The sequence below is a fragment of the Martes martes genome (assembly GCF_963455335.1).
Source record: "Martes martes genome assembly, chromosome: 1".
NCBI classification, from domain to species: Eukaryota; Metazoa; Chordata; class Mammalia; order Carnivora; family Mustelidae; genus Martes; species Martes martes.
The window spans coordinates 61,777,959-61,804,771 of NC_137888.1; the positions used below are offsets into that span (position 1 = coordinate 61,777,959).

The following is a 26,813-nucleotide window of genomic DNA, read 5'->3' on the forward strand; positions in this document are numbered from 1 at the left end:
CATCCAGAAGAGTAATTTAAAATGTGCCACAAATCTTTATCTGTTCAGCAACCAATCAGCATTCAGGAAAGAGATAGCTACCCCTCTTTTCTGCTTTGGAGCCTTCTGAAACACTCTAATTTTTGTTAACTTATAGTCCTGGTACAGCCCTTGTGACTGGATATTTAATAGAAAAGAGTAATTTATCTTTCAGATTTAATATTTCCTCATTATAGCAAATATTAAAAGAGAAAACTGCTATTTTTTTTCCTTTGGAAAACTTAAAATATTAAATAGTTATTAGTTGGGTGATGTTTACTAGACCACTGTAAAGAAGTTGATGAGATTTATTGGTGTTTGAAAGATAGAAGGAATAGGGTACAGATAATTAGAAAGATTTGCTCCTTCCATACAAAGGCAGGGTGATGATGAATCACAATGAGTAAAGACTAAGATTTTCATCCACTATGAATATTCCTTATATGATTTCACCCTCCACTAAGAACCTGGATGTTATTGTTAGAAAGTAAGACTATTGATCCTTTATCAAGTATTTTCTGAACTTATTATTTTCTGAAGTTCTGTGTGGTTTCAAAGAGAAACAGGACATAGTCCATACATGCTGGGAGCTTATACTAATAGAAGGGATAAGATGCGTATTCAAACAGTCATGTTATAAAGTAGAAAATGATATGTGTTCAGAGAGAGATAAAGTGCTTCTAGTGTTATAGAAGAGAGAGTTTGCTTGTGGATGGTACAGCTAAATAAGTCATGATAGAAAAACTATTCTACAGAGTGTGTAGAGTCATTTTTTTAAAACTTCAATGGGAACATGTTATTCTTCTGCATAAAATTTTCAATTGATTTCCATCACACTTGGTATATGCAAATACACCCTCCAAAAACCAAAGCAAAATAAAATCCTTACATTCCTTGCAAGGATCTGTGTATCTTTGCAGCCTCCTCTTGTCTCCCATCCCTCCTTGCTAACCATATTCCAGCTTCCTGGCCACATGCCCTAATTCTACCTGGAATCCTCTTTCTCACACTCCATGCCTGGCTAACTCTACTTTCACAAATTTGGGGAAGAGATAATTAAGAGATTAATTATCTAGGGTACGGAGTATGCACATAAGAAGTTAGTTTTGAACAATATGTTGAGGAAAAATCACTCATAACTAGATTATTCTGTGCACAGTTATGAGAAGTTGAAAGTTTTGAGACAAGGAATGTTAATGTCAGAGCTGTATTTGACAAATATCTTAAAGTGATATTAAGGCTAGTTTAGAATACAGAAAGATAAGAGGAAGAGATACCACTTTCCTTGAAAAAAAAAAAAAAAAAAGAGAAAGTGGTAATGAGGGACCAAAATAGAGAATGTAGAAAACATGATTCACAAAAAATATGTGACTGATTGAATAGAAAAGTTAGATTGGGATAGATGGGGATGAAAAGTTAGAAATACTCCTTCCTTCAGAGAGATCAATAGTGCTGTTATTGAAAAAAAGGAGGGGTGTCTGGGTGGCTCAGTTGGTTAGGTGTCTGCCTTTGGCCCAGGTCATGATCCTGTGATCCTGGGATCGAGTCCTACATTGGGCTTCCCTATCTTCACGGGGTCTGTTTCTCCCTCTGCCCCTCCTCTACCTCATTCTCTCAATCTCTCTCTCTCTCTTTCTCTCACTCTCTCTCTCAAATAAACAAAATATTTTTAAAAAAAGAAAAAAGGGAAATCAGAAGGAAGAGGAGGAGCTACTTTGGAAGGAGTGGTTAATTTTGACCTGAGTACAATAAACATGTAGTGTCTGGTAGATAGAAGAAAATGCTCATGAAGTATTTTTGGACTAGGTTTCTTTACTCCACCCCCCACCCCTGAAGTGAAAGACTGGCAACAAAGAGTTAGAATAAAACTCTACATACAGATGTTACATTAAAGATGAGGTCATCAATGGACAGAATTCAAAAAAGAGAGAAAAGCGTGGACAGATATGATGAAACATACAGAAATAAGATCATGTAACTAAAAATTTCAAGTTGGTATAGTCTGAGAGTCAAAATACTAAGGGCATTATTTCAGGACATAAGAAGAAAAGGAATTGCAAAAAAAAAAAAAGAATTATTAGCAGTATATCTAATAGAATTTTTTCAAAAGAGCATAAATAGAAAAAATTCTAAAGAGATTGGTACTTTAAAAAGAGAGGAACAGTGGAAGTTTGTAAACCTAGAATAAGGAAGACTAGGAAGAAACATTTTAGGCAATTGAATTGAAAATCAGCCAGTGATGAATGGAGATTTCTAGAAAACATGAGGACTCAGCTGAGATTAGCATGACTTTGTAGTGTACTCAATAAAATGTTATGATATCTCATTTCCTAGCAACCTTTAGATAAGGTAGAGAAGAATAATATGGAGTTACCCCTTGGCTAGGGACAGAAGGGGTCAAAACAAGATAAAATCAAATAGACTTGAATTTAGGGTTCCAGGAAGGAGACTACTAAAATGTCAGACTCTGGGCTCCAGCTTGGGTAGACGGGCAAATGAATTCAATATTAAATCAGCATCCAAAAAAAATCTAGGGAGAAGGTTTTTATTTATTTTGTTTTGTTTTGTTTTGTTTTGTTTTGAAATCAGGATAGGACTTAGAAGTTTATACAAAAACTTGCTTATTCTATAGTTGTACTCAATTTGAGGAGGCTGACAAGGTCTTTACACATGAAATCTCTGTTTGTTCCTCTTCTCCAAGACATTGTAGTGTGTGTGTGTGTGTGTGTGTGTGTGTATTTAGCATTATCTTTATAATATCTGCTTTAGAAAGAATACAACTTTGTAAGACATAAGAAATTAAGACCTTATTATTTTTAGAATACATGATTTTATGAGTTTACTTCTACTCTGGAAAAAAGAAAAAAATAGAAAAACACTCAGGCAAGGGAATGATGAAAGGATGGAGGAAAAAAAACAATAAAAAAATGGAGGTTGAAGTCACCAAAGAGAAATTGTGCTCTGAAAATTTTTCTAAAAGTCTGTCCTTTCAATAACCATGATTATTATTTTAACAATTTTTAGGCTATTCTCCAAAGATGATATGCACACACACACACACACACACACACACACACACACACATTTGGAAACAAAATAATGTAAAAATTTACCTATAAAGACAATACTTAAAAAATTACCGTAAAAACAATTTTGGCATATTTCATTCTTTCTTTTTTTCCAATGGATGTATGAGTGCATATGGTGTGTATATTTATTATAGTTTACAAAATTCAGGGTACGGATTATACTTTTTTGTAAGCTACCATTTCACTTAACCATATATAGCAAACATTTATCATGTAATGATAGTAAATGGCTGCTTAGTTCTGTGGCTCAGAGTTTTTAGTTGGAAGAAAGAGAAAACATCCCAATACTGAAAGGATAAAAGTTGTAAACATAGGGGAGAGGTTTGAGTGCTCATAGCTACTGTCATGTTCACTCTAGTGGTATTTCTGCCTAGGAAATGACCTTAATTTAACCTCCTCATTCCTTATTCTGCATTCTTAGGGTGTTTTCATACTTTTCTTTAAAAATAATTTGGTGGTGACCACTTTGTACAATAATCTGTTTGCATTTCAAAGGATTTTCATGGAAGTGGAATTACTGGGTCAAATGATACAAATATGTTTTTAAAACTTTGATAGACATTCCCGCAATACCCTAGCAAAGTTTCTACTAATTTACACTCTCAACAGGGAGATATGAAAGTGTCAGTTTTCATACTGACTTGCCAATTCAGGCTAGCCACATTTTGTTAACCCTTTCCCAGTATTATTGGTCTAAAAGATAATTTATTGCTGCTTTACTTTGCATTTCCTTGATTATTAGTGAGGTTTTCAGTTTTTCATATGTGTGCTATATCCACAGGTCCTTTTGTAAACTGGTTATTTTATGCCCTTAGACAAATTTTAGTCATATTTTCTATATTGCTATTTTTTCTCTTAATTGACCTGCTGAACTGTATTCATATACCAACATTAAAGCTTTATTTTTTTACATAATTTGTTTTTAAATCACTTTATCACTTCCCTTAATTTTATACATTTATATATACATAGTCAAATTTACTCATTTTTTTCTTTGTGCTCATTGCACTTGCTTTTATATTAAGAAAGCCTTCTTAATTCTGTTAAGGTACATATTTATTGATGGTTGCCCCAGCTTTTTCCTTTATTTTCTACTTTTAAGTCTTTAAAAAAATATGGTATTAATTTTCATGAGTGTTTTTTCAGTAAAAATACAATTCTATTTTTTCTTCAGTTATTTGAAACCATCTGTTGAATAATCATACCTTCTCCATGATTTTAAATAAATCTAGATCACATGTGTTCTAATTACATGTGGTAGTGTTTTACACATTTCATTTATATCCATAGATGTGGTCACTCTTAAACCAAAAATATGGTGTTTTGATAATTTTATCTTAACAACATATGTTAGCATCTAGCAGTACAAGAATTTTCCTGCTCCAATAAAACAATTTAAAAAATTATTTCTTTCTGCCCACCTATTTGTAATTATTTTGATAAATTTAGTACAATTTCAATAAAAAAAATCCCTCAAAGCAGGGGCACCTGAGTGGCTCAGTTGGTTAAGCATCTGTTTTTGGCTCAGGTCCTGATCCCTGGGTCCTTGGATTGAGCCCCAGGACAGGCTCCCTGCTCAGTGGGGCTGAGCTCTCCCACTTCTCCTGCTTGTGATCGTTCTCTCTCTCTCTCTCTCACTCTCACTCTATCTCAAATAAATAAATAAAATCTTTAAAAAAAAATCCCTCAAAGTAATTCTTAGATACAAAAAAAATTCTATATTTACTTTGGGAAAAACTGCTGCCTTACATTATTTGTGTGTCCATTCAAAAATGAAGTATTTCCCTTCCATTAAAAAACAAATGAAAAACAGACATACAAAACATCATTTCATCTTCCCAGGTAGAGCTATTGATTTCTGCATTTAAGTTCTCTACATTGTTTATTCAACTTATTCTTTTTATTTGTTTTTTTTTGTTGTTGTTGTTTTTATTAATGTATAATATATTATTTGCCTAATTATAGGTAAATAATTAGGTCTGTGGAGTGAGTCTGTGAATCATCAGGCTTACACATTTCACAGCACTCACCATAGCACATACCCTCCTCATTGTCCATTACCCAGCAATCCTCAGTTCTTTTCATGAGATTAAGAGTCTCTTATGGTTTGTCTCCCTCCTGATCCCATCTTGTTTCATTTTTTCCTGCCCTACCCCCCACAACCCCTGGCCCTGCCTCTCAAATTCCTCATATCAGGGAGATCATATGATAATTGTCTTTTTCTGACTGACTTATTTTGCTCAGGATAACACCTTCTAGTTCCATCCACATCAATGCAAAGGCAAGATTTTTGTTTCTTTTGATGGCTGCATAGTATTCCTGTGTGTGTGTGTGTGTGTGTGTGTGTGTGTGTGTGTGTATACATATATACCACCTCTTCTTTATCTATTCATCTGTTGATAGACATCTAGGTTCTTTCCATAGTTTGGCTATTATGGACATTGCTGCTATAAACATTCAGTGCCCCTTCGGATCACTACATTTGTATCTTTAGGATGAATACCCAGTGGTGCCATTGCTGGGTCATAGGCTTCCTCTATTTTCAACTTTTTGAGGAACCTCCATACTGTTTTCCAGAGTGGCTGCACCAGCTTGCATTCCCACCAACAGTGTAGGAAGGTTCCCCTTTCTCCACATCGTCACCAACATCTGTCATTTCCTGATTTACTAATTTTAGCCATTCTGACCAGTGTGAGGTGGTATCTCATTGTGGTTTTGATTCATATTTCCCAAGATCAAAAGCTTTTGCACAACAAAGGAAACAGTCAACAAAACCAAAAGAAAACTGACAGAATGGGGAAGATATTTGCAAATGACATATCAGATAAAGGGCTAGTGTCCAAAATCTATAAAGAACCTATCAAACTGAACACCCAAAGAACAAAGAATCCAATCAAGAAATGGGCAGGATACATGAACAGGCATTTCTGCAAAGAAGACATCCAGATGGCCAACAGACACATGAAAAAGTGCTCAACATAACTGGGCATTAGGGAAATATTTAATTTATTCTTAAATGTTTTTATATTATTGAAACTTCATGAATGGTCATTTTATAGAATATTTTATGTGTTTCTTATAACCAAATGTAAAAACTGTTAATTTTATATACTTCTTTAGAAAATAGGACAGCTTATCAAATGGTTATTGGTGCTAATGGTTTTTTGTCATTAATTTATGAGGCTTTTTTTTAAGTTAGTAATTATTTTACCTAAAAATATTGTTTCTCTCCTCCTTTCCTACAATTAAATTTTTAAAATTTATTTTCTTCTCCCATTGCATTGACTACAATCTCCAGAACAATGTTAAGTAATGATTGTTGATGGGGTGCCTCCTGGGTGCCACAGTTGGTTGAGCATCGATCCCTTGATTTCAGCTCATATCATCATCTCAGTTTCCTGAAACTGAGCCCTGCACTGAGGGGGGGGGGGTGTCCTGCACAGCGGGGAGTCTGTATCTCCCTTTCTTTCCGCCCCTCCCCTCACTCGTGTGTGCTCTGTCTCTCTTTAAAACAAATAAATGAACCTTTAAAAAAAAGTAATGATTTTGGTATCCCTGCCTTATTCTTGAATTAATTACTGTTAAGGTTATCTATCTCTTTCACGTTAAAAAAGGTATCTACTACAGACTAAGTTTACTAAATTGTGAGTATTAATATTTCTTTATAATAGATTGTGCTTGAAAAAAATCCTATTTGATTATGCTACATTTAGTATATAATACAATTTTGGATTTTATTCACTAGTATTTAACCCTGATACCTACCTTAAGTATTATGGAGCCTGTTTTACTTTTATTTTGAAATAATTTCAATTTTATAGAAAATTGCACAAATGATACAAAGAACCCCCATATATTCTTCACACAGAGACTCTATTCAAGTTTTGTCACTTGTTCCAGTAATGTCTTTCTAACAAAATGTTCTAAAGTAAGTTCACATATTACACCCAGATATACCACATCTCTAGCCTCCTTCAGTCTGGGGAAATTCCGCTGTCTCTCCTAACTTATATAACCTTGACACTTACGAGATTACAGGTCAGTTCTTCCATAGAAATGTCCTTCATTTGGGTGTGCCCAACGTTTTCTTCTGATTAGACTCAGATTTTGATAGAAACATCACAGAAGTGATGCTGTATTCTGCTTATTGTATTTTATCATTTGGCACATGATGCCAATTTGTCCCATTACTGATAATATTAATGTTGAATGTTGTCAACTAGATTTTTATACTTTTTTCTTTTTTATTCTTTTTTCCTCTTAATAAATATTATTTAATAGTTTGTGGGGAGCTACTTTGAGATTATGTAAAAAAACTCAGTCCTTATTTCATTTTTATCTGCTATTTTTAGAATCCACTGATGTTTCTTGACTGAACTGATTATTTCTATAATGATGGCAAATGATAATATTCAATTCCATCATTCCTTCTACATTTATTAGTTGACATTCCATTGTATGAAAGAGCTTTATATTCTCTTTATTGAACAACTACTATCTAGTTTATATCAGCATTGTAATATGTTGCTATTATTTATTTTAATAACCAAATTGTCCCAGAATTGGCAAGTGGAAATCCCTTTTAAGCTGGCTTCTGTACACTTTTGATATGCCAAGTTTTTCTTTGAAGTCTTCCTTGCTTAATGACACAGAAGGCATTCCAAGCTCATATTGTTCCTTCGTTGTCCCAGTCCTGGAATCATCTATTTCTCTAAGTAATCTTTGTTCCTATTGCTGGAGAGGGATACTCTATTTAAAAAAAAAAAAAAATTTTTTTTTTTACTTGTGTATAATTGATACACAATGTTTCATTAATTTCAGGGGTATAACATAGTGAATCAAGATCTCTATACTTTATCATATGCTCATCATAAGCTATATAGCTACCACCTGTCACCATACAAGACTTTTACAATATTATTGAGTATATTCCCTAAGCTGTGCCTTGTATTCTTGACTTAGTGATTCCATAACTGGAAACCTTATCTCCCACTCCACCTTACCTATTTGCAAACCTCCATCCCTCTGGCAACCATGAGTTTGTTCTCTGTATTTATAGGTTTGATTCTGTTTTTTGTTTGTTTATTCATTTGTTTTGTTGTTTAGCTTCCACATATGAGTGAAATCATAAGGTATTTGTCTTTCTCAGTCTGACTTATTTCACTTAGTATAATACCCTCTAGGTCCATCCATGTTGTCACAAATGGCTTTTTTTAATGGCTGGTATATATATAATATAAATATAAATATAAATATCTATATCTATATCTATAGAAATATATCTATTTCTATATCTATATATCTATATCTATATATCTATATATCTATAGATATATAGATATAGATATATTTCTATAGATATAGATATAGATATAGATATAGATATAGATATAGATATATTTCTTACCCCTTTGCTTACTGATGGATGCTTAGGCTGCCTCCATATTTTAGCTATTGTAAATAGTGCTGTAATAAACGTAAGTCTGCATGTATCTTTTCAAATTTGTGTTTTCATTTTCTTTGGGTAAATACCCAGAAGTAGAATTATTGGATCATATGATATTTATATTTTAAATATTTGGAGGAACCTCTATAATGTTTTCCACAATGGGTATACCGATTTACAGTGTACTGTACTAATAGTACTTGAGGGGTCCCTTTTCTTTATATTGTCACCAATACTTGTTACTTCTTGTCTTTTTGATAACAGACATTCTGGCAGATGTAAAGTATCTCATTGTGGTTTTGATTTGCATTTCCCTTATGATGGGTGATGTTGAACATCTTTTCATATGTCTGTTGGCCATTTTTAGAAGAATGTCTATTCAGTTTCCCTGCCCATTTTAAATCAGATTATTTGTTTTTTGGGTGTTGTGTTTTATATGTTGTTCATATATTTTGGATATCATTTGCAAATATCTTCTCTCATTCAGTAGGCTAATTTTTTGATTTATTGATAGTTTCCTTTGCTGTGCAAAAGCTTTTTTGTTTCAGTGTAGTCCCAATAGTTTATTTTTGCTTTTGTTTCCCTTGCCTTAGGAGACATATATAGAAAAATGTTTCTATGGTTGATGTCAAAGAAATTACTGCCTATGTTAACAGTGATATTCTAAAATCAACATCTGGATGCCAGCTAAGCTCACCACTACTGAGGTATAAGTGCTCTAAGGCCCCCTCAGTGGGCAAGGGTAGAAAATATACGAATAAGTAGACATCATTTTCTCTATCTTCTGTTAAAACTCATGAATAAACACTAATAACTCCAATTTTGATCTAACACCATCTGGTTCATTTTAGCTCTCCCCTTTCCATATTTATACTTCTCTTCCCCAATAATGAAAACTGGTTATCATTAACCTCAATATATTTACTAACTTTCTCAATGTTCTTGATTGTAGCTAAGGTCCTAATCCTCCGTGTCTGCCTCCTCAGTTAGATGTCCTTTTGTGAGCCCTGGGCCCTGTAGTGTTTGTATTCCACTTGGGTAGGCCCTGGCACAGGTTGGGTTGCTTTCCCATTACACTTAACCTTGCCCATTAGCTTTTTGACTGAGAATAAGGAAAGGGGCTTTATTATGTTTTGTATACTTTGTCACCGAAGTACTCCTAAGACTTGACAAATTTTAAATATAACCCAAATCATCTCATTGTCCAAAAATAAATGCTACCTATTTAGAGCAAATTGAAAACAATAAAAGTACTTGTATATCAAAAATATAAATAAATACATATGCCATCTTTCTTAAGTATTAAATATATGACTTCAAAAAATGCCTTTAATATTGTTAAGAGTACACAGGGTTTTTTGGGGGGGTATTTATTTTTGGTAATTTGTAGAAAACATAAATGTTACTGATGATCACAATTTGAAATAGCTTACAGTATTATTAAAAATATTACGAAGGTAAAAAAACATTACAGAGGTAGCTATCCTTATCTTGATAGGTAAAATGTCTATATAAAAACTAGCCCATCTGTCAGTTGTCACATATGATATATAAATGTAAGGAAAACAATAAATGTAAGGAAAACTGGATACAGCTAAACAATTTAGTATATGCAGTTCCAAAATGGAATAAATGTCTACTCCCAAATTCTTCCTGATCACCATCAAAATTCTGACTATAATACATTAAAGTTGGTATAATGGTATAATGATTCAAAATTTCAATATAGTTGATTATTAATTGTTCTGTCTTCAGGTAGCTTTCTTCTTTTCATCGAGTCAATTTTTACACAGAGCCAACTCTGGGTTTTAAAATAACTTTGTCTCTGGTCCCTTATTTTCTGTCATCTTCAAGAAGGACAAATGCAAGCTAGAATAGAAAGTATGTGGATGTAGATAGTTGATTTGTTTTGATAGCTAAAAGGTGGACTGCAAATACATATAGAAAGCTTGGAGATAGTAATTAATTTGGGGGAGATGAGCTTGATTTAGATAAAATTTGAAGTCCTTCCCACAGGTGGAATATCAACTTAAAACTGCAAACAGAACAGAAGCTCTGAAAACTGAGTATAAGTTTTCCATTTGTAAGAGACATTTACATTTGTAAAGGAAATCTCCCTTTGTGAGAGTGTCTCCCTTGCTGTACCAGGAAGAGGAAGTTGATTCTAACTCTCTGGAAACTCCTATCAGTGGAGAAGGCAATGACTTTAGCTCTACACAACAATCTTAACAATTGTTACTGTGCTTCTCCTGGTAAGTCCCCACAACTGACTCCCCGTCTCCAACACCTTTTGACTTTAGCTGAAGATGGTATTTAAGATGATGGCTTAAGTCATTTTGGGGAATTCCTTAGTATTCCTGGGTCTCTCACACGTATACAGAAGGTATAAATGCTATTAAAGTTTTGTTTTTCTCCTGTTAATTTGTCTCATGTCAATATGATTCTTAGATGAATCTCAAGAAGAACTTTGAAGGATACATAAAATTTTTTCCTCCCCAACAAAATAATCTCAAATATTTTAGTCCCCCAAACTCACTTATTTATTCCCATTACACTAGCTGTGTGACTGCTGATGTGGATAGTGATGTCCTTAAAGACAGAACCTGGCTTTTTAATAGCCAATCAAGAGGCTACTGTTTGAAAAATTAAGCCGAAGAGTAGAAAAATTAGTAGATTTCAGCATATAAACTCCAAATGAGAATTCCAGTTAATCATTAGGATTCTCAATAATCAATAGAATTAACCCTAGATCAAATCCAAGAAGATTTAAAATTCTTTATTTTATTAGATTGTGCTAAAAATATGAAGAGCTCCAGGCTAAGTTCAATTAGAATGCACTGGCAAATTATTTTATATGAAATCTTGTAGACAATGTTAAGTTACTGAAAAAACAATCAATGTAACATGATGCTCATTAAAGAAGGTAAAGAATAAAGATGGAAGGGAAAGGGGAATAAAGGAAGTAGAGTAGTCCCCTTCTTTATCTGCAGGAGATATGTTTTAAGACCTCCCCCAGTAGATGCCTGAAACCATGGATAGTGCTAAACCTTACAGATGTTGTGTTTTTTCCTATATTGTCATACATACCTTTGATAAAGTTTAACATATAAATTAAGTACAGTAAGAGATTAAATATAATAACTAATAATAAAAAAAGAACAATATATTATATACTGTAATATATTATAATAAAAGCTATGTAAATGTGGTCTTTCTCAAAGTATCCTATTGTATTGTACTCACACTTTTTCTTGTGATAATATGAGATGATAAAATGCCTGTGTGATGAGAGGAAGTGAGGTGAATGACATAGGCATTGTAATGTTAGGCTACTATTAACCTTCTGACTATTTGTCAGAAGGAGGATCATCTGTTTTCAAACTACAGTTGATTGGGGGTAACTAAAACTGTGGAAAACAAATGGGATAAAGGGGAACACAGTAATGAAAGAAGTAAAGAAAAGACAGATTAAGAGAGATAAAAGAGAAACCTGCTTGGAGTTCTGGGTGCTATATTCATGTCAGAATTAGGAATGTTTAATAGAATATACACAATAGAATTTAAAATACTTCTAAGAATCCTAGAAACAATAAGTTTTAGACTAGTATTCATGAAAAAAATTATATTTGTGTTTCTTAACAGTTGAGTTTTCAATTATTAAATTAAAAGGGAATCTATAGAATTACAATTGTTAAGCCAATATGGATATTCTAAAATTAATGAAGTACAGAAAATTTGGTTTTTTAGGTATATGGATTTGAAAAAAAAGGCCCAAATGATCTTACAAGGAGTACCACTTTCATTTTTTTTCCATAATGATACTGGCTTAATTAAGGTAATCATGCAATAAATTTCCTTACATGTAATAGTCTCAGAATCCATGCATATGATCTGTATCACAGTGGTGAGAAAAATATCTGGTATTCTCTTTACTATTATAGTGAAATTGAAACATTTATTAATTTAGAAATACATTTAAAAAACCAAAAATGTTTTCTAAAAAATCTCCAATGTTATTATATGCAGATTAGGGCATTTCTACAATTGAATGCTAACCAAATTAGAATAGCATAAAAAGAGAGCAAAAGACTCAACATGGAAATGGCCATTCTAGTATGGGTACTGAGCACAAGAACAATGTAATAAAAATTTGAAAATATGATAAATGTTGCAAGGGATGGTGAATAAGATATTTATTTATTTACAAAGACTTTATCTATTTATTTATTTATTTGAGAGAGAGAGTGTGAGCAGGGGTGGGAGGCCGAGGGGGTGGGAGAGAATCTAAAGCAGAGTTCACACTCAGTGCTGAGCCTGATGCAGGGATAGACCTCATGACCCTGAGATGATGACCTGAGCTGAAACCAAGAATCCATCCCTTAACTGACTGAGCCACCCAGGTGCTCCTGCATAAGATATTTAAAAATAACGTTCACTTTCTAAAAATCCTGTCATATTAGGGTGTCCTTTGTATTCATATACACATGGAGATTCTGAATATTATAGTTTAAAAAAAAATCTCATTTTTGAGGCCACTATTCCCAGCACTCAAGAACATCTGTTTTCAGTAAGGACATAGGTTTATTTTATTTTATTTTATTTTTATTTTTCTATTATTAGGTTCTAGCATCTGCTCCACAGAACTTTATATACAATTTGATGCTATGTCATACAGGAAAATGAACAGGCAGGTAGCTGCAAATTCTTCTCACTAATTGTTTAGATCCCTAGAACAGTAACTCAAGGTTTTTCACATCTATCTGAATTGCCTGCAGAGCACAGTGTATTTGCAAGTTTTGACTATATTCCCAGGGATTTTGGTTCAATTATTCTGGGAGTGGTTCTCAGGAATCTACATTTTGACAAGTATAATAAACCAAATTGCTGACTTTGTTGCAGGTAATGCTAGGATCACATAAAGAGAAACACAGTTGTAATGCAAGTGTTTCCATTTGTGGCATGATCAGAAAAAAAAAAACCACCATATCATAGGAGGATAACCTCTGGAGAAGAAATGAACATTATTAATAGGAAGGACATTAAAGTACTCTGTTTATTAAAGTTAAGGATGATGTTCTCTTAATCTTTTGTCTCAGAATCTGTAAAGAAGGTGGTGTGGGAAACAAAAATACCTGGCTTGAGAAATGAGTCCCACCATTCATTAAGTATCTCAAATGCATGTTTCTATTTGAATAACTTTGACTTTCACAGATGTATCATTTAATACTACTAATCACAAGTCAACCCAGAGATCATTATTGATTTGTATATTTGCTGATGCCAAACTTTCACTTGTGTATCTCATGTGGAAGGTATGTAGAGATGTCATTTCACTAAAGATTGAGTTTAGTGAACCATGTAGCATATTTATTTTAACACAGGGTATTTCATGTGTAATGACCCTCATGAACTGATAAAAACCTAGACAGAAAATGTTGGAGATGTTAAACAGTCACTAATGTGATGGGAATACATATAAAAGGAAAGGAGGTTTCCAGGGAAAATGAAACATGAAAAACATGAAGGGATACACATATTTAAAAATTTATACAGGTGAGATTTTTGAAGCCTGGAGCAGTTTTGTGTCTCAACCTTTTTTTTTTTTTTTCCTTTTCTTTTTTTAGCTTTGCTACCTGCAAATGGACAGTTTGGGAAGAGAGATTTTCTTTCCACAGAACTAGGCTAGGAAAGCAATCTCAGAGGGCCTAAGATGTTACCATGAAATTTAAGGTATTTGTCAATCTACCTATTCCTTGTCTTATGTTCAATGAGATTTGTTTTAGGAGTATTTGGGGGTGTAAAACTATCTCAAATTAATGAAGTTATGCAGGAATATTTCTTCTGATGTTCTTAAGGTATACAAATTTTTTAGAGTCGTGGTTCTCAAAGTGTGGTCCTCACATTGGTAGCATCATTATCACTTTTGAATGTGTTAGAAATGCATAGTCTCAGCCCCTATCTCCAGAACTACTTCATCAGAAATTCTGGGAAGCTCCCACCAATCTAAAACTTAACAAACTCTCTAAGTGTTGCTGTGAAGCATACTGAATTTCGCCCTTAATATTCTTAATAAAGGTAACTAAGAACTTTAAAGTGATGCTGGTCTAAGAAGCCCATCAGAATCCTAAGGAAGTAAAGTGAAAGACTGAATGCTAAGGAAAGGACAACTGAAGAAAATGGACAGGAAAGATCTAAAAGAAAAGCTGAAGAAGCCCACCATAAAGGTAAGGGGCATAAGTGGAAGCAGTTGTTAGCCTCTGGACAATAGTTGTAGGGCCAAAGTAAGCCTTGTGACAGCAGCAGCATCATGGTTGCCGTCATCATCATATCACCATCATCATCATCATCGCCACCATCATCATCACCATCGCCACCATCATCATCACCATTATTACCATCTTAGTGGGTGAGAACTCATGATATCCAGACACTGGACTAGGGGCTTGCATAGAATTCTAATTTAACCCTTACAATAAATTTGGGAGTGTTTAAAATTTAAATTTTGTCTGTTTTATATATGACAAAACTGAGCCTTAGAGAAATTAAGCAGTTTACCACCAAATTTATTTAAGTAGCAAGAAAGAAAACTCAAATTTGAAGCAGGCAGGGTGATTTCAAAGCCCATGTTCTCAACTGCTCTTCTTTCTTGATATCTCATAGCATCTTAGAGCTAAAGGTGTCCTCACCATTAGGCAAGGAAAAAAAGAATCCAGTATTTATTTAATGACTAGTTAAATTGGATGAAGAGAAACCATGGAGGGTGAGGAAGGCAGAATTTGAAAAACTCAAAAGACTCATATCTTGAAGGATGGTGCTGTGGGGCTGGAAGGAAGACTGGCAGCCATTTCTAGAAACAGCATCATTGATATGGTGAAAAAACAGGGTCAAAGCACAAGTACTAAAGAGTATGAAGAAAACAAGATGATGAGATAGAATTACTGATACGATCATAAAGTTTAATGTCCTAAAGAGAAGTGGATCAACCATCTGGAGCTCAATATAAAATGCCAACATCCATACAATGGTCAAAAAAAAAAAAACCCTTCATGACTTAGACTCAATGAAGAGAAGATCTTTCCTTCATCTCTCTTTCAAGTATAGGCTTTATGGCTCATTTTTTCTTCCACAGCAACATGATTAAAAATATATATAATACTATCTTGAGTCATACAGATAGGGGTTTGAAACCCTGTCCTAAGCCAACAGGCAGCCTTAGGCAGGCTCCTTATTATATCTGAACTTGAAGCTTTTATGTATTTTTAATAAAGTCATTAATACCTACTTAATAATAATATTATTAGAATTAAATGGGAAAATGAACTATAGGGGTTCAGAAAGAGTGCCCCAAGATTTGTACCTTTGGCATGCAGATTATTTAGGCCTAAAAATAATCAATGTCCAATGACTCAGGAAGAAAAATTAACTTTCCCCTTAACTGGTTAAAAGAATTTATACAGAAGACCTGCTCCAGCAAAAGAGCTATCACCATAAATAACTACATTATATAATATGAACTTGGGGTGGTAGATAAGGAGAATCCTTGCAGGCACTGTTTGATCAAAGTCCTCCCTATGTCCCCTTGTTTCTGGATGGCTCAGCAACATTTGCTTACCAAACATTTACTCTTCTTCATTTTCCTGTGAATTGATTTCCTTTTCCTTTGAAGTACCAGACCCGCGACCACTTCTCTTTAGTTCAGGATGGTATATATACCTCACTTTGCCTGTCTTTGGAATCTCATGTCTATGTGGATACCCATACATATGAAATTAAATTTGATTTTCTCCTACTAATCTATTTCATGTCAATTTAATTCTTAGACCAGATAGAAGAACCTTGAAGGCTTCCCAACAGAATAAACAGTACCTGGCACTTAGTAGGTTCTTTTCCATCACTTAATATTGATTTGTTAAATTTAACTTAATATGAAGTTATTAAATTTAACTCATGTTAGTTAAATTTAAGTTAATTTCATTTGTGCCAACACGGTATGAAGGTATACGCAAATATGATCCAACTTGCTTCTAGCTCTAACCCCCTCAGGATTAGCGCATTTAGTTTGTAACTAAAATGAACATAGATAAATAAGAAAAAAAAGGGGGGAAGGGCTTGGGGCATTTGGTGCTAAGAGCTGACTTAAATATAGATATGATAGTTTCTAAAGTCATCACAAAAAATTTCCCTTCCAGTTGAAAATGCTTCAGATTTGATTCTTGGTCTCCTTGGCTCCAAACTACTCACTCCTTGAACTTCCATGTGACCTTGAGCATGTAACCTAAATTTAAAGAACTTCTGCTTCCTCATCTAGAAACCCAGAAATATAATATATTTAAATTGTCCATTTTATTTAGTATAGTACAATACACATTTTCTAGTTGTGGTCTCTAGTGGCTTTCCAGTGACACTAAAGGCTATAAAGGAATTAAAATTGTGTGCAAATCTCATAATATAATATGGAGCTGGTTATTGGATGAAATCTTTTCTGAGGGGCTTTAAGAAAACTAGTTACCTCGACTTCATCTGCCATTGCACGGGGTAGAACTTCTTTTGTTTTGAGGAAGGTGTGTTTGTGTGTGTGTGTGTGTGTATGTAAGAGAGAGAGAGGGAAAATATATGTCATACTTGTGTGTTTGAAGGAGTTGGCAAATTAACCCATTTACATATTTACACATCTCTAGTTATGTTTACACATTTAAATGGACTGCCTGAGATCTAAGCCCTGAAGTATCATGTTATAAGCTCTAGCACTCTGTACTCAACTACAAGGAAAACATTCTATGCCTGGACTGTTATAGGAACTTTGCAAGTCAGTAGACATGCCTTTAACAAGCATAAAATGAAGCTATCAGCCATTCCAAATGGACCAAGATAGAGGTCACATGATTAAACCTCCTCTGGACCAGACAGTCTCCGATGTATTTCACTCCAGTTTCCATCTATTAATCAGAGGAGTTGGGAGAGCAATAATTTAAACGCGGCCATAATCAATTCCATAACACATTAATAGAAGCTACAGTCAAACTTTCCCACACCACCGACTGCATTGGAATCCTGACAGGAGCCCTAGGGCCATGCCTGATTTGCATTAAATTTACATAAAATTGTAAATCAAGAATACATGAACGCAGCCCTAATATTTGTTAGTGCTTAGATCTTTCCTGATAGATGGATTGAAACTGCTGGTGGTTTGACTTCGCTTGCAATAAAATTGTGCAGCTGATCAGCTTTGTTCTCATTCTGCAATCATGGGGAAAGGGACCCATGAGAGCTATAGTTTGGGGGCACATGTATGCCACTTAGGGTTTCCATCCTATAAACCATGACTCAGATGTGCCCTTGGAAACCCCAATCTAGAAGCAGATTGTCCCCAGTGACTTTGTAGAGCCTGGTTATTGGATTCACTCACAAATAACTTAGCATTAAATGGAGGTACAATTTATAGAGAAAGCTGGCCAGCTGAGAGGATGTCAAGGCCCCTGGAAATTTTTGTTTTTCCAAATAGCATTTACTATCATGAAAACAGATAATTAGCAACATTCTTTATGCTGAAGATAAAAATCAAGCCTTCAGCAAAGCATCCAGTACCTAACAGCTGATAAAGAGCACCTCACATGGTTCTAAGTATTCTGTGTGCTCTTCTTATAGATAATGGCCTTTGCTACGTGCTTTTATATTAAAGGCTAGGAGAGAATATGCTTATCAAGGGTCCTGGTTCACAGTGGCACTCTTTATATTCTCCTAAGTCCTCTTATTTAACTCTATCCTGAGAGAAAATAGACACTTAAATGCAATGATGCCATTGAAAACTTTTTTTTTTCCAGAAAGCATTTTGCAAATATTTTGTACATCATGTTTAATTTCTGTTTCTCATCTCTCCCTTACCACCCACCTATCCCACCTTTTCTTACCTTGCACGATCAAGTAAACTTGGGAGGTCTTGGGCTCATGCTGTGTCTGAACTGAGCAAGTATAGGAACCCTCATCATAAACATCCACCTTCTGGATTCGGAGGCTGTATTCCAGAGAATGGCGTTTCTCCAGCTCAACCCGAGGGTCCAGAGACCACTTGTCATGCCCAGCAAAAATGATGCCAGAACGGTTCAACCAGGCCACCTTCGAGTTCTTGTCTTCTACAACGCACCTGCCAGAGCAGAATAACAACATTAGAACCTCAGCCCTACCTGCACCTGCATCCATTCTCCGTATGAGTGGCCTCAACAAGACCAATCAAGAACAATAATTATATGCAGGATGAATCATTGCCAAGCCACTTTTTAGAGTCCTAAGTATTGCTCTAAGACTAATTACCATCCAATGGATGGATGTCATTGTATTAGATTCAATTTGGCAATAAACAATCAGTAGGAAAATGCAAGCAAATAAAATTAAATAGGTATTGACTTCCCACTGGATTATCTTCTTCTTGTCTAGGAAAAGGTCACCACATAGAACCCCATCTGTTTAAGTACCTGAGAATTTGAAAGTGATAATGTGACACATTTACTGAGTTTTGAATTGTATTAATTCTTTCATAAGTATTTCCTAAATTCCTGTGTGATGGTAGATATAATTTATGCCCTACTGCTGTAGGAATTAGACAAGATTTCAGAGTTTGCTTCAGATTCTTGTAAGTCTGGAATGCCCTCTCCCAGGAGTGAGAAGTGTGTGAATAGATCTGAAGGTAAGCAGATAGTTGTGTCAAGGAAATCAAAGCTAGCATCATCTTGCCTAAGTCTGGTTCCAGCTGCTGTAGGCAGCAAGTTGTCTGCTGGCAAGATGACTTACAACCAGCATTTCTGGTGCATCAGAGTGAATTCAATATTTTATGGGAGATGAAGGAACTAATTTCATAGTTCCTATTCCAAAAAAGATGAAAGAAAAATGTTTATCTGAATGACTACTTATTTTAAAAACCTATAAGGATCTCTTTCTGAAACTTGCAAGAAAGAGGCAAAGAATACAGATTGATGGGGAAAGGGTAGAGGCTTCATGGTGAATGCAGTTTTCTCCGTCAATTCCAGTGAGAATCTGGAAATGGAAAAATCAAGTAAAAAACAAACAAATAAACGAACTTCTCTCTGTATCCCTTTGGCAAGATTTATGTCTGCCCCACAGGGAGATTGTCCCACACCCTGTTCACAACTGTAGAGCCATCTGCTCAGCACTCTGGGGCATGAGGGAGGGTGAGAGAAGTCAGGAGCATGACAGCAGAACAATTAAAATACCATGTTCTGTATTCTCCAAACTAAGTCAAATCCAGGTTTTCTCTCAGGTCAAAAAAGTCAGTCATAGAGATTCTGCACCCACGCATAGACAGGAAATTGATGCATTATCTACAGGCTGCCTACAGTAGGTATACAGAGGCCAATTCAGCCTTAGAAGGAGAAAAGCTGCACCTTTTTTTTTTTTAAATATTTAATTAATTTATTTATTTGACAGACAGAGATCACAAGCAGGCAGAGAGGCAGGCAGAGAGAGGAGGAAGAAGCAGGCTCCCTGCTGAGCAGAGAGCCCAATGCAGGACTCGATCCCAGGACCCTGGGATCATGACGTGAGCCAAAAGCAGAGGCTTTAACCCACTGAGCCACCCAGGTTCCCAAGCTGCACCCTTTTAAAATACCTCACCTATGGTTCAAAAGACCCCCTACTTCCATTATTTTTAAGTGAAGTGAATATTTTATTGAACATGAGAATTTTAATTACTTGAGTTCCATGATCCGTAGGTCTCTTTTCTCCTCTACTTATTTATTTTCCAGAACATAAGTAGATGAAGTCATCGTTTAGTGTCTCTATTAGCCAATATGAATCTCTCTGCCATGGAGATATTGTTGGGATTAATTATATGTTTGATAATTTAGAACTTCCCCATGAGGGAGTACAAAGCTAACATCATGGATGCTTGCTGTTTCTTTCTGTACTTGACTTTTCCTGTTCTATTATTTTGTGGCATTGTTTCTCTGTCCTTCATGGTATTTGTGGCTCTTCTCAACTGAGAATCATTTATGAGTTAATAGGCTGTTAGCCACTTAGAACATATATGAAGTTAATGATGTAGGATTACCGTGTTTTTCTTTTCTACAGAGAAGAATAGAAATTTACCTCTGTAAATGCATTTTAAATTTTCTATCATGTATCTCCTTGCACTTTTCTCATCTATGTAGCTCAACACAGCAGCAAACAGATAAGCTACATCATAGAAATATATTCTGAATAATGTCTAGCCAAAAATATGCCTCTAATATGTTCATTTTGGAAAAAAATACTATGTAACCAAATTTATGCAAATATGGCTTACAAATCAATTAAAGGCAGATATTTTGCTCTATTCATTTAGGTACCTCCAAAAATTAATCTCATGGAATACAGGTACTTGGTGAATGCCTGCTATTAAACTGACAGTGTCACCCTCACAGAGAAAAGGACATATGGTTACCTATTTTCCACATCCCCATCCCAAACCCTACAACATCAACAAATGAACAAATTTCCTTATCAGCACAAGGTAGAGTTACTAACTCAGGTGCTTAGGGTCTTTCGGACATTGTAGCAATTTTTGTCCATGGAAAAGTTAAACTTATCACACAGATCATTATGCCAAATTATTCTAAGAGTGTTCAGATTTATCTTACCTAAAGATGTAATTGACTATTCCAGCAAAATTGCCAGACCCACAAAAATGCATCTACCAAAACAATACATTATGTGGAAATTTTGCTATGACACTCTACATAACAACTTATTCTTACATTGTGTTTCATCTTATATTTATTTTTAAAATTTATCTTTTACTTACAAATAAATGAAAGACATATTAGGATATATACACATACATATACACTCACACTTTTTACTAACTTAGTATAGTTAGCCAAGAAGCTAAGCAGACCACAATGTGGTATTTTCCTTTTTTAAATTTTTACTTTAAGTAACCTCTACACCCAGCATGGAGCTTGAACTCACAACCCTGAGATCAAGAGTCACATGCTCTACTGACTGAGCCAGCCAGGTGCCCCAACAATGTAGTATTTTTAAAAGGAAAACCACTCCTCCAGATATTTAAGGGTTCTTTTTATGTAGTCAGTAGTTCCAAAGTAAATATATTGATTCTATAAACCAGAAAATAATCTTTCCACAACATGACTAAAACTTTCATACTGAAAAATGGCAAAAAATAATGCAATTTCAGAACTAATTTAATTTTTAAAAATTTTGATATCTTGATTTAAGGTGGCAACTATTTCAAACCATAAGTAGTGTATATAAGTAAAAGATGGTAAGAGTCAAAATATTCTCAATTTGTAGAGCTCATGATTGTTCAGAAAATAACCAGTCACATAGGGTATCACAGAACACCTAGTTATTCAAAAATGTGAAAATGCTGATTTAATGCAGACCCAGGGTCCTAGCATGCACTGACTGACCAGCAAGCATCATGACCTTCCATCTAGGAGATAAGTTGGCTTAACTGTGCAGTAGGCACTCCTGTAGAGTAAATGAGAATTCTCATGCATACCATCATAATAGAATAAGGAATTACTCCCTACTCAGAATGTTGCTGAGTACTGGAAACTCAGTACTGGATACTGAGATATCAGTATCTCAGAACTGGATACCTAATGACTCTATCTTTAATATCAGCTGTGGCTAAAGCTGGAAAAGTATGAAGAGATATATTTTATTAATAAAATATTTTTCTATTTAAATTCAATTTCGTTAACATATATTATTATTAGATTCAGGGGCAGAATTCAGTGACTCATCAGTTGCATATAATACCCTGTGGTCATTACATCAAGTGCCTTCCTTAATGCCCATCACCCAGTTATCCCACTCCCCTACCACCTCCCCTCCAGGGACCCTCAGTTTGTTTCCTAGAGTTAAGAGTCTCTTATGGTTTGCCTCCCTCTCTGTTTTTATTTTCATTCCCTTCCCTTATGTTTATCTGCTTTGTTTCTTTAATTCCACATATGAGTGAAATAATATGCTATTTGTCTTTCCCTGACTTATTCCACTTAACATAATACCCTCTTATTTCCATCCACATTGTTGTAAATGGTAAGATTTCATTCTTTTTGACGGCCGAGTAATATTCCATTGTGTGTATGTGTGATATATATATCTCCACTGTATATACATGTGTTATATACAAATGTGTGCTATATGTATATATGTATATATACATACATATAGCACATCTTCTTTGTCCATTCATCTGTTGATGGATATCTGAGCTCTTTCCATATTTTAGCTATTGTGCACATTGTTGTTATAAACCTCAGGGTGCATGTGTCCCTTCAAATCACTATGTTTGTAGCCTTTGGATAAATACCTAATAGTGCAATTTCTGGGTCATAGGGCAGTTCTATTTTTAACTTTTTGAGGAACCTCCATGTTGTTTTCCACAGTGCTGCACCAGTTTGTATTCCCACCAACAGTGTAAGAAGTTTAGCCCTTTTTCTGTATCCTCACCAACATCTGTTGTTTTCTGAGTCATTAATTTTAGCCATCTGACCGGTATGAAGTGGTGAGATGTATTTTAAAAATCCCTAAGTGTTGTGTATTGTTTAGATTTAATAGAATGTTTTCACCAGGAGCTCACGATGTTGCAAATTATTCCCAGATTTAGAAAGGACTGTTCCTTAAAGAGAGTGGGTGTTAGTGCCAAGAGGAGAGGGAGAGAATGTCCCTTTACTTCAGGTGGGATTTTTTGGCAGGCAGCTAAGAACATGGGGTTTTAATAAAGAGTACTACTTCTCTAGGAAGACTTCTATTATTAGTATCCCATCTTTTTTCATGGATATTTCTTTTCTTTTCTTTTTTTTTTTAAAGATTTTATTTATTTATTTGAGAGACGGAGATCACAAGTAGGCAGAGAAGCAAGCAGAGAGAGAGGAGGAAGAAGGCTCCCTGCTGAGCAGAGAGCCTGATGTAGGGCTCGATCCCAGGACTCTGGGATCATGACCTGAGCTGAGGGCAGAAGCTTTAACCCACTGAGCCACCCAGGTGCCCCTCATGGATATTTCTTATGACCTCATCATATGCCACATAGCATTAGTTTTATCTATACTCACCTTTCTTCATAAGCTTATTAATGACAGTGACCCTCCTGGAATTTACCTAAGGAGCCCTCACAGGGCCTAGCTGCACATACCCACCATGTACATAGTAGGCACTCACTGAGATGTAGAATAAATAAACTGAATTTAATTTAATACATTAGTATTAGGTCAAATATCAAATATTTGGTAATTATCTAAGAGGTGCAAAATAGAAGGGTAACTATTTTAACATTTTGAAATAATTAAAAGTATCAGATACAAAGGGAGATTTTAAAAGAGAATTACTGAGTGTGGTAGTAACATGAAAGTAAAGGAGAGAAAAGTATGTGCTCAGTGGGCTTTCATTATAAAGAAACATTATCCCTGGGAATTACATAATCTATGTCACATGTGAAAAAGTGAAAGAAACATAAAGCACTAGAAAAATGTTTAATGGGTTGCCCACTTTAACCATGAACTTGCAAATATCAGGTGGGTTACATACTTTAATTATGGACCTATGATTTATTTTTATTTTTATTTTTTTTAATTTTTACTTTATTTTTTTTTAAGATTTTATTTATTTATTTGACAGACAGAGATCACAATTAGGCAGAGAGGCAGGCAGAGAGAGAGGAAGGGAAGCAGGCTTCCCGCTGAGCAGAGAGCCCGATGTGGGGCTCCATCCCAGGACCTTGGGATCATGACCTGAGCCGAAGGCAGAGGCTTTAACCCACTGAGCCACCCAGGCGCCCCTATGATTTTTTTTTTAAATCAACTTTTAAAAAAATTACAGGAAAGGCAAGCAAACAAATTTTTATCTTCTCTGTTCAGTATATCTGCAGCCATAAAACTGTCACAAAAAATCAATGCACTCATAAAAATCTCAAGCATTGGATCTCTGCAAACACTTTACACCAAACATATTATGCACATTTATACAAAGAGATACATCGACAATTCTACTCATACTGTCCAAGTCTGCTTCTAAAACGATGAGTATAATTGGAGGCAGAAAAGACATGCTAAATTCAGTCTGTAGCAATAGATTGTTTAATAGCATATTTACTGACAGTATCCATGATTTAAGTGATACAGATCTACCAGATATTAAGCCTGTTCAATTGCCACAGACATATCTCTTCATATTTAACAAACAACTTGCTGCTGAAAATGTTTTGACTTAGCATTAGAATTTATCCAAACTTTCCTTTCTTTCATAGGAATATAATCTGGCATTTATTCATTTATCACAAGTAAGTACATTTTATTCAATTTCTCACCAGTTATCTATCTTCATACTTTTCAACTATAAGGACGAAGGCTGTGGAACTGGATCAGAACAAGATTTGTTTATAAAATTAAGAATGAACATGAGATTAGTAGTTCTCAAGTGGGGGCAATTTGTGTGTGCAGATGATATTTGGCAATATCTGGAGACATTTCTTTGGTTGTCCCAATGTGAAGTGGGGAGGTTGTTGCTGGCATCTAGTGGGTAGAGACCAAGGATGTTGCTAAACGTCCTACAACGTAAAGGACAACTGCCACAATAAAGACATCCCATGTGTCCACAGGGCTGAGCTAAAAAATGCTGAGTCAGACTCAGTCTCTTGGTTTAAATATCTGGAAGCGTAGGGCAAACATCTACAGTGCCATGGTGTTTTTTCCATAACCATATGCTTCTTAATTTACAGACACTTAATGGCCACCAGCAAAGTTCCTGAATTGTAAGTCATGTTCATGACAGAATCACTACAATGAAGTCTAGTCATGATCTGGTTATAAGTTAGTAGTAAATGAAACATTACCCCTTTGCTGTTTCATTTTAGTATCATAATTATACATCAATATAGTCTTATACAGACAGTTCCCAGCTTACAATGATTTGTCTCATAATTTTTCAACCTTACAACAGTGTGAAAGCAATATACTTTTAGTAGAAATCATACTCTGAATTTTGAATATTAACCTTTTTCCAAGGTACTGATATCTAGTTAAGACACTCCCTCATGATGCTGGCCAGTGGCAGTGACCCAGAGTTCCCAGTCAGCTTGGCCATCACAAGAGTGAACAACTGATACACTTACAACCATTCTATACCTACACAACCATTCTGTGTTTCACTTTCAGTATCCAATAAATTACATGAAACATTCAGTTCTTTATTATAAAATAAGTTTTGTGTTAGATGGGTTTGCCCAAATGTAAGCTAATGTAAGTGTTCTCAGAACATTTAAGGTAGGCTAGACTAAAACTATGATGTTCGGTATTAGGCATTTTTTATTTACCATGTTTTCACTTACGATGGGTTTATTGGGATGTAACCCCATCATGAGTAAGGAAGATTTGTATATTACTGATGGTGAACAAGAAAGCTATAACTTGGTTACTTCCTAATTTAATATTGAAGAAATCATTTAAATCTAGTCTTTTGCTTTTTTTCTCTTTATATAAATGGGTCCATTAAATCCAGAACAGATAGGGAAAATCAACTCAATTAGAGGATTTGAGTTCTAAGGAAATTATTAGACTTTAATATAAAAAAGTAAAAAAAATTAAAAATTAAAATTAAAATAAATGGAAAGCTATTTTTAAATTAACTTCTATTATTTTTGTGACTCTACCTCTTTTGTAAGATGCGTAATATTTTAGGTTTGAATGGAAAAGAAGTCTTCAGAAATATGTTTGCCCTTGATTTTAATGCTGTTTGCATTGTAACTTTAAACCTACAAACAAAATCCTTAGTGAATCATCAAAGCTATCATAGAATGTAGAAGGAAAGATTCTCTGTCTGAGAGGTAAGTCTGTACATTCCCAGCATGAGTGCATGAAATCAGGAAAAATAGACGGATGGAACAAAGTAGGCTCTCTTGAGTCAGAGGTCCTTAGTTTAATTATATCATACTATTTTAAGTATAATGAATTCCAACAGCACTGTGCAAACACATTAAAAACAATGCATGCTAAATTAGTTTAAAACTAATTTAAATATTTTGGAAGTATTAATCATTTCAGGTCATCTCTGTTTCATTACCATGCTATACGATTAAACTCAGAAGTATAAGAATTGTGGGTCACTGGTGACCCTTAGATGCTCCTGCTAGCCTTGTCTACAACAAGAAGCTTTAGCTCTCTAGCTGTCTTGCTCCCATTTCTTGCCTTCCAAACTTGACTTGTGACTTTGAACCCTGCCTACTCTTTTGGCCTCATTCTATTGTTCTT

At 34.7% G+C, this 26,813-nt stretch overlaps 1 protein-coding gene across 2 annotated transcripts in view; it reads right to left on the reverse strand.

The window, feature by feature from the left end:
- LSAMP (limbic system associated membrane protein) overlaps nucleotides 1–26,813 on the reverse strand; it is a gene marked incomplete at its 5' end in the record, with an annotated part of 646,638 nt that overhangs the window by 278,104 nt on the left and 341,721 nt on the right. For both annotated transcript variants that reach the window (XM_080815635.1, XM_080815634.1), the window contains one exon: nucleotides 18,462–18,694. In XM_080815635.1, the coding sequence (XP_080671761.1) occupies nucleotides 18,462–18,694 (233 nt within the window). The remainder of the gene's footprint in view (nucleotides 1–18,461; nucleotides 18,695–26,813) is intronic.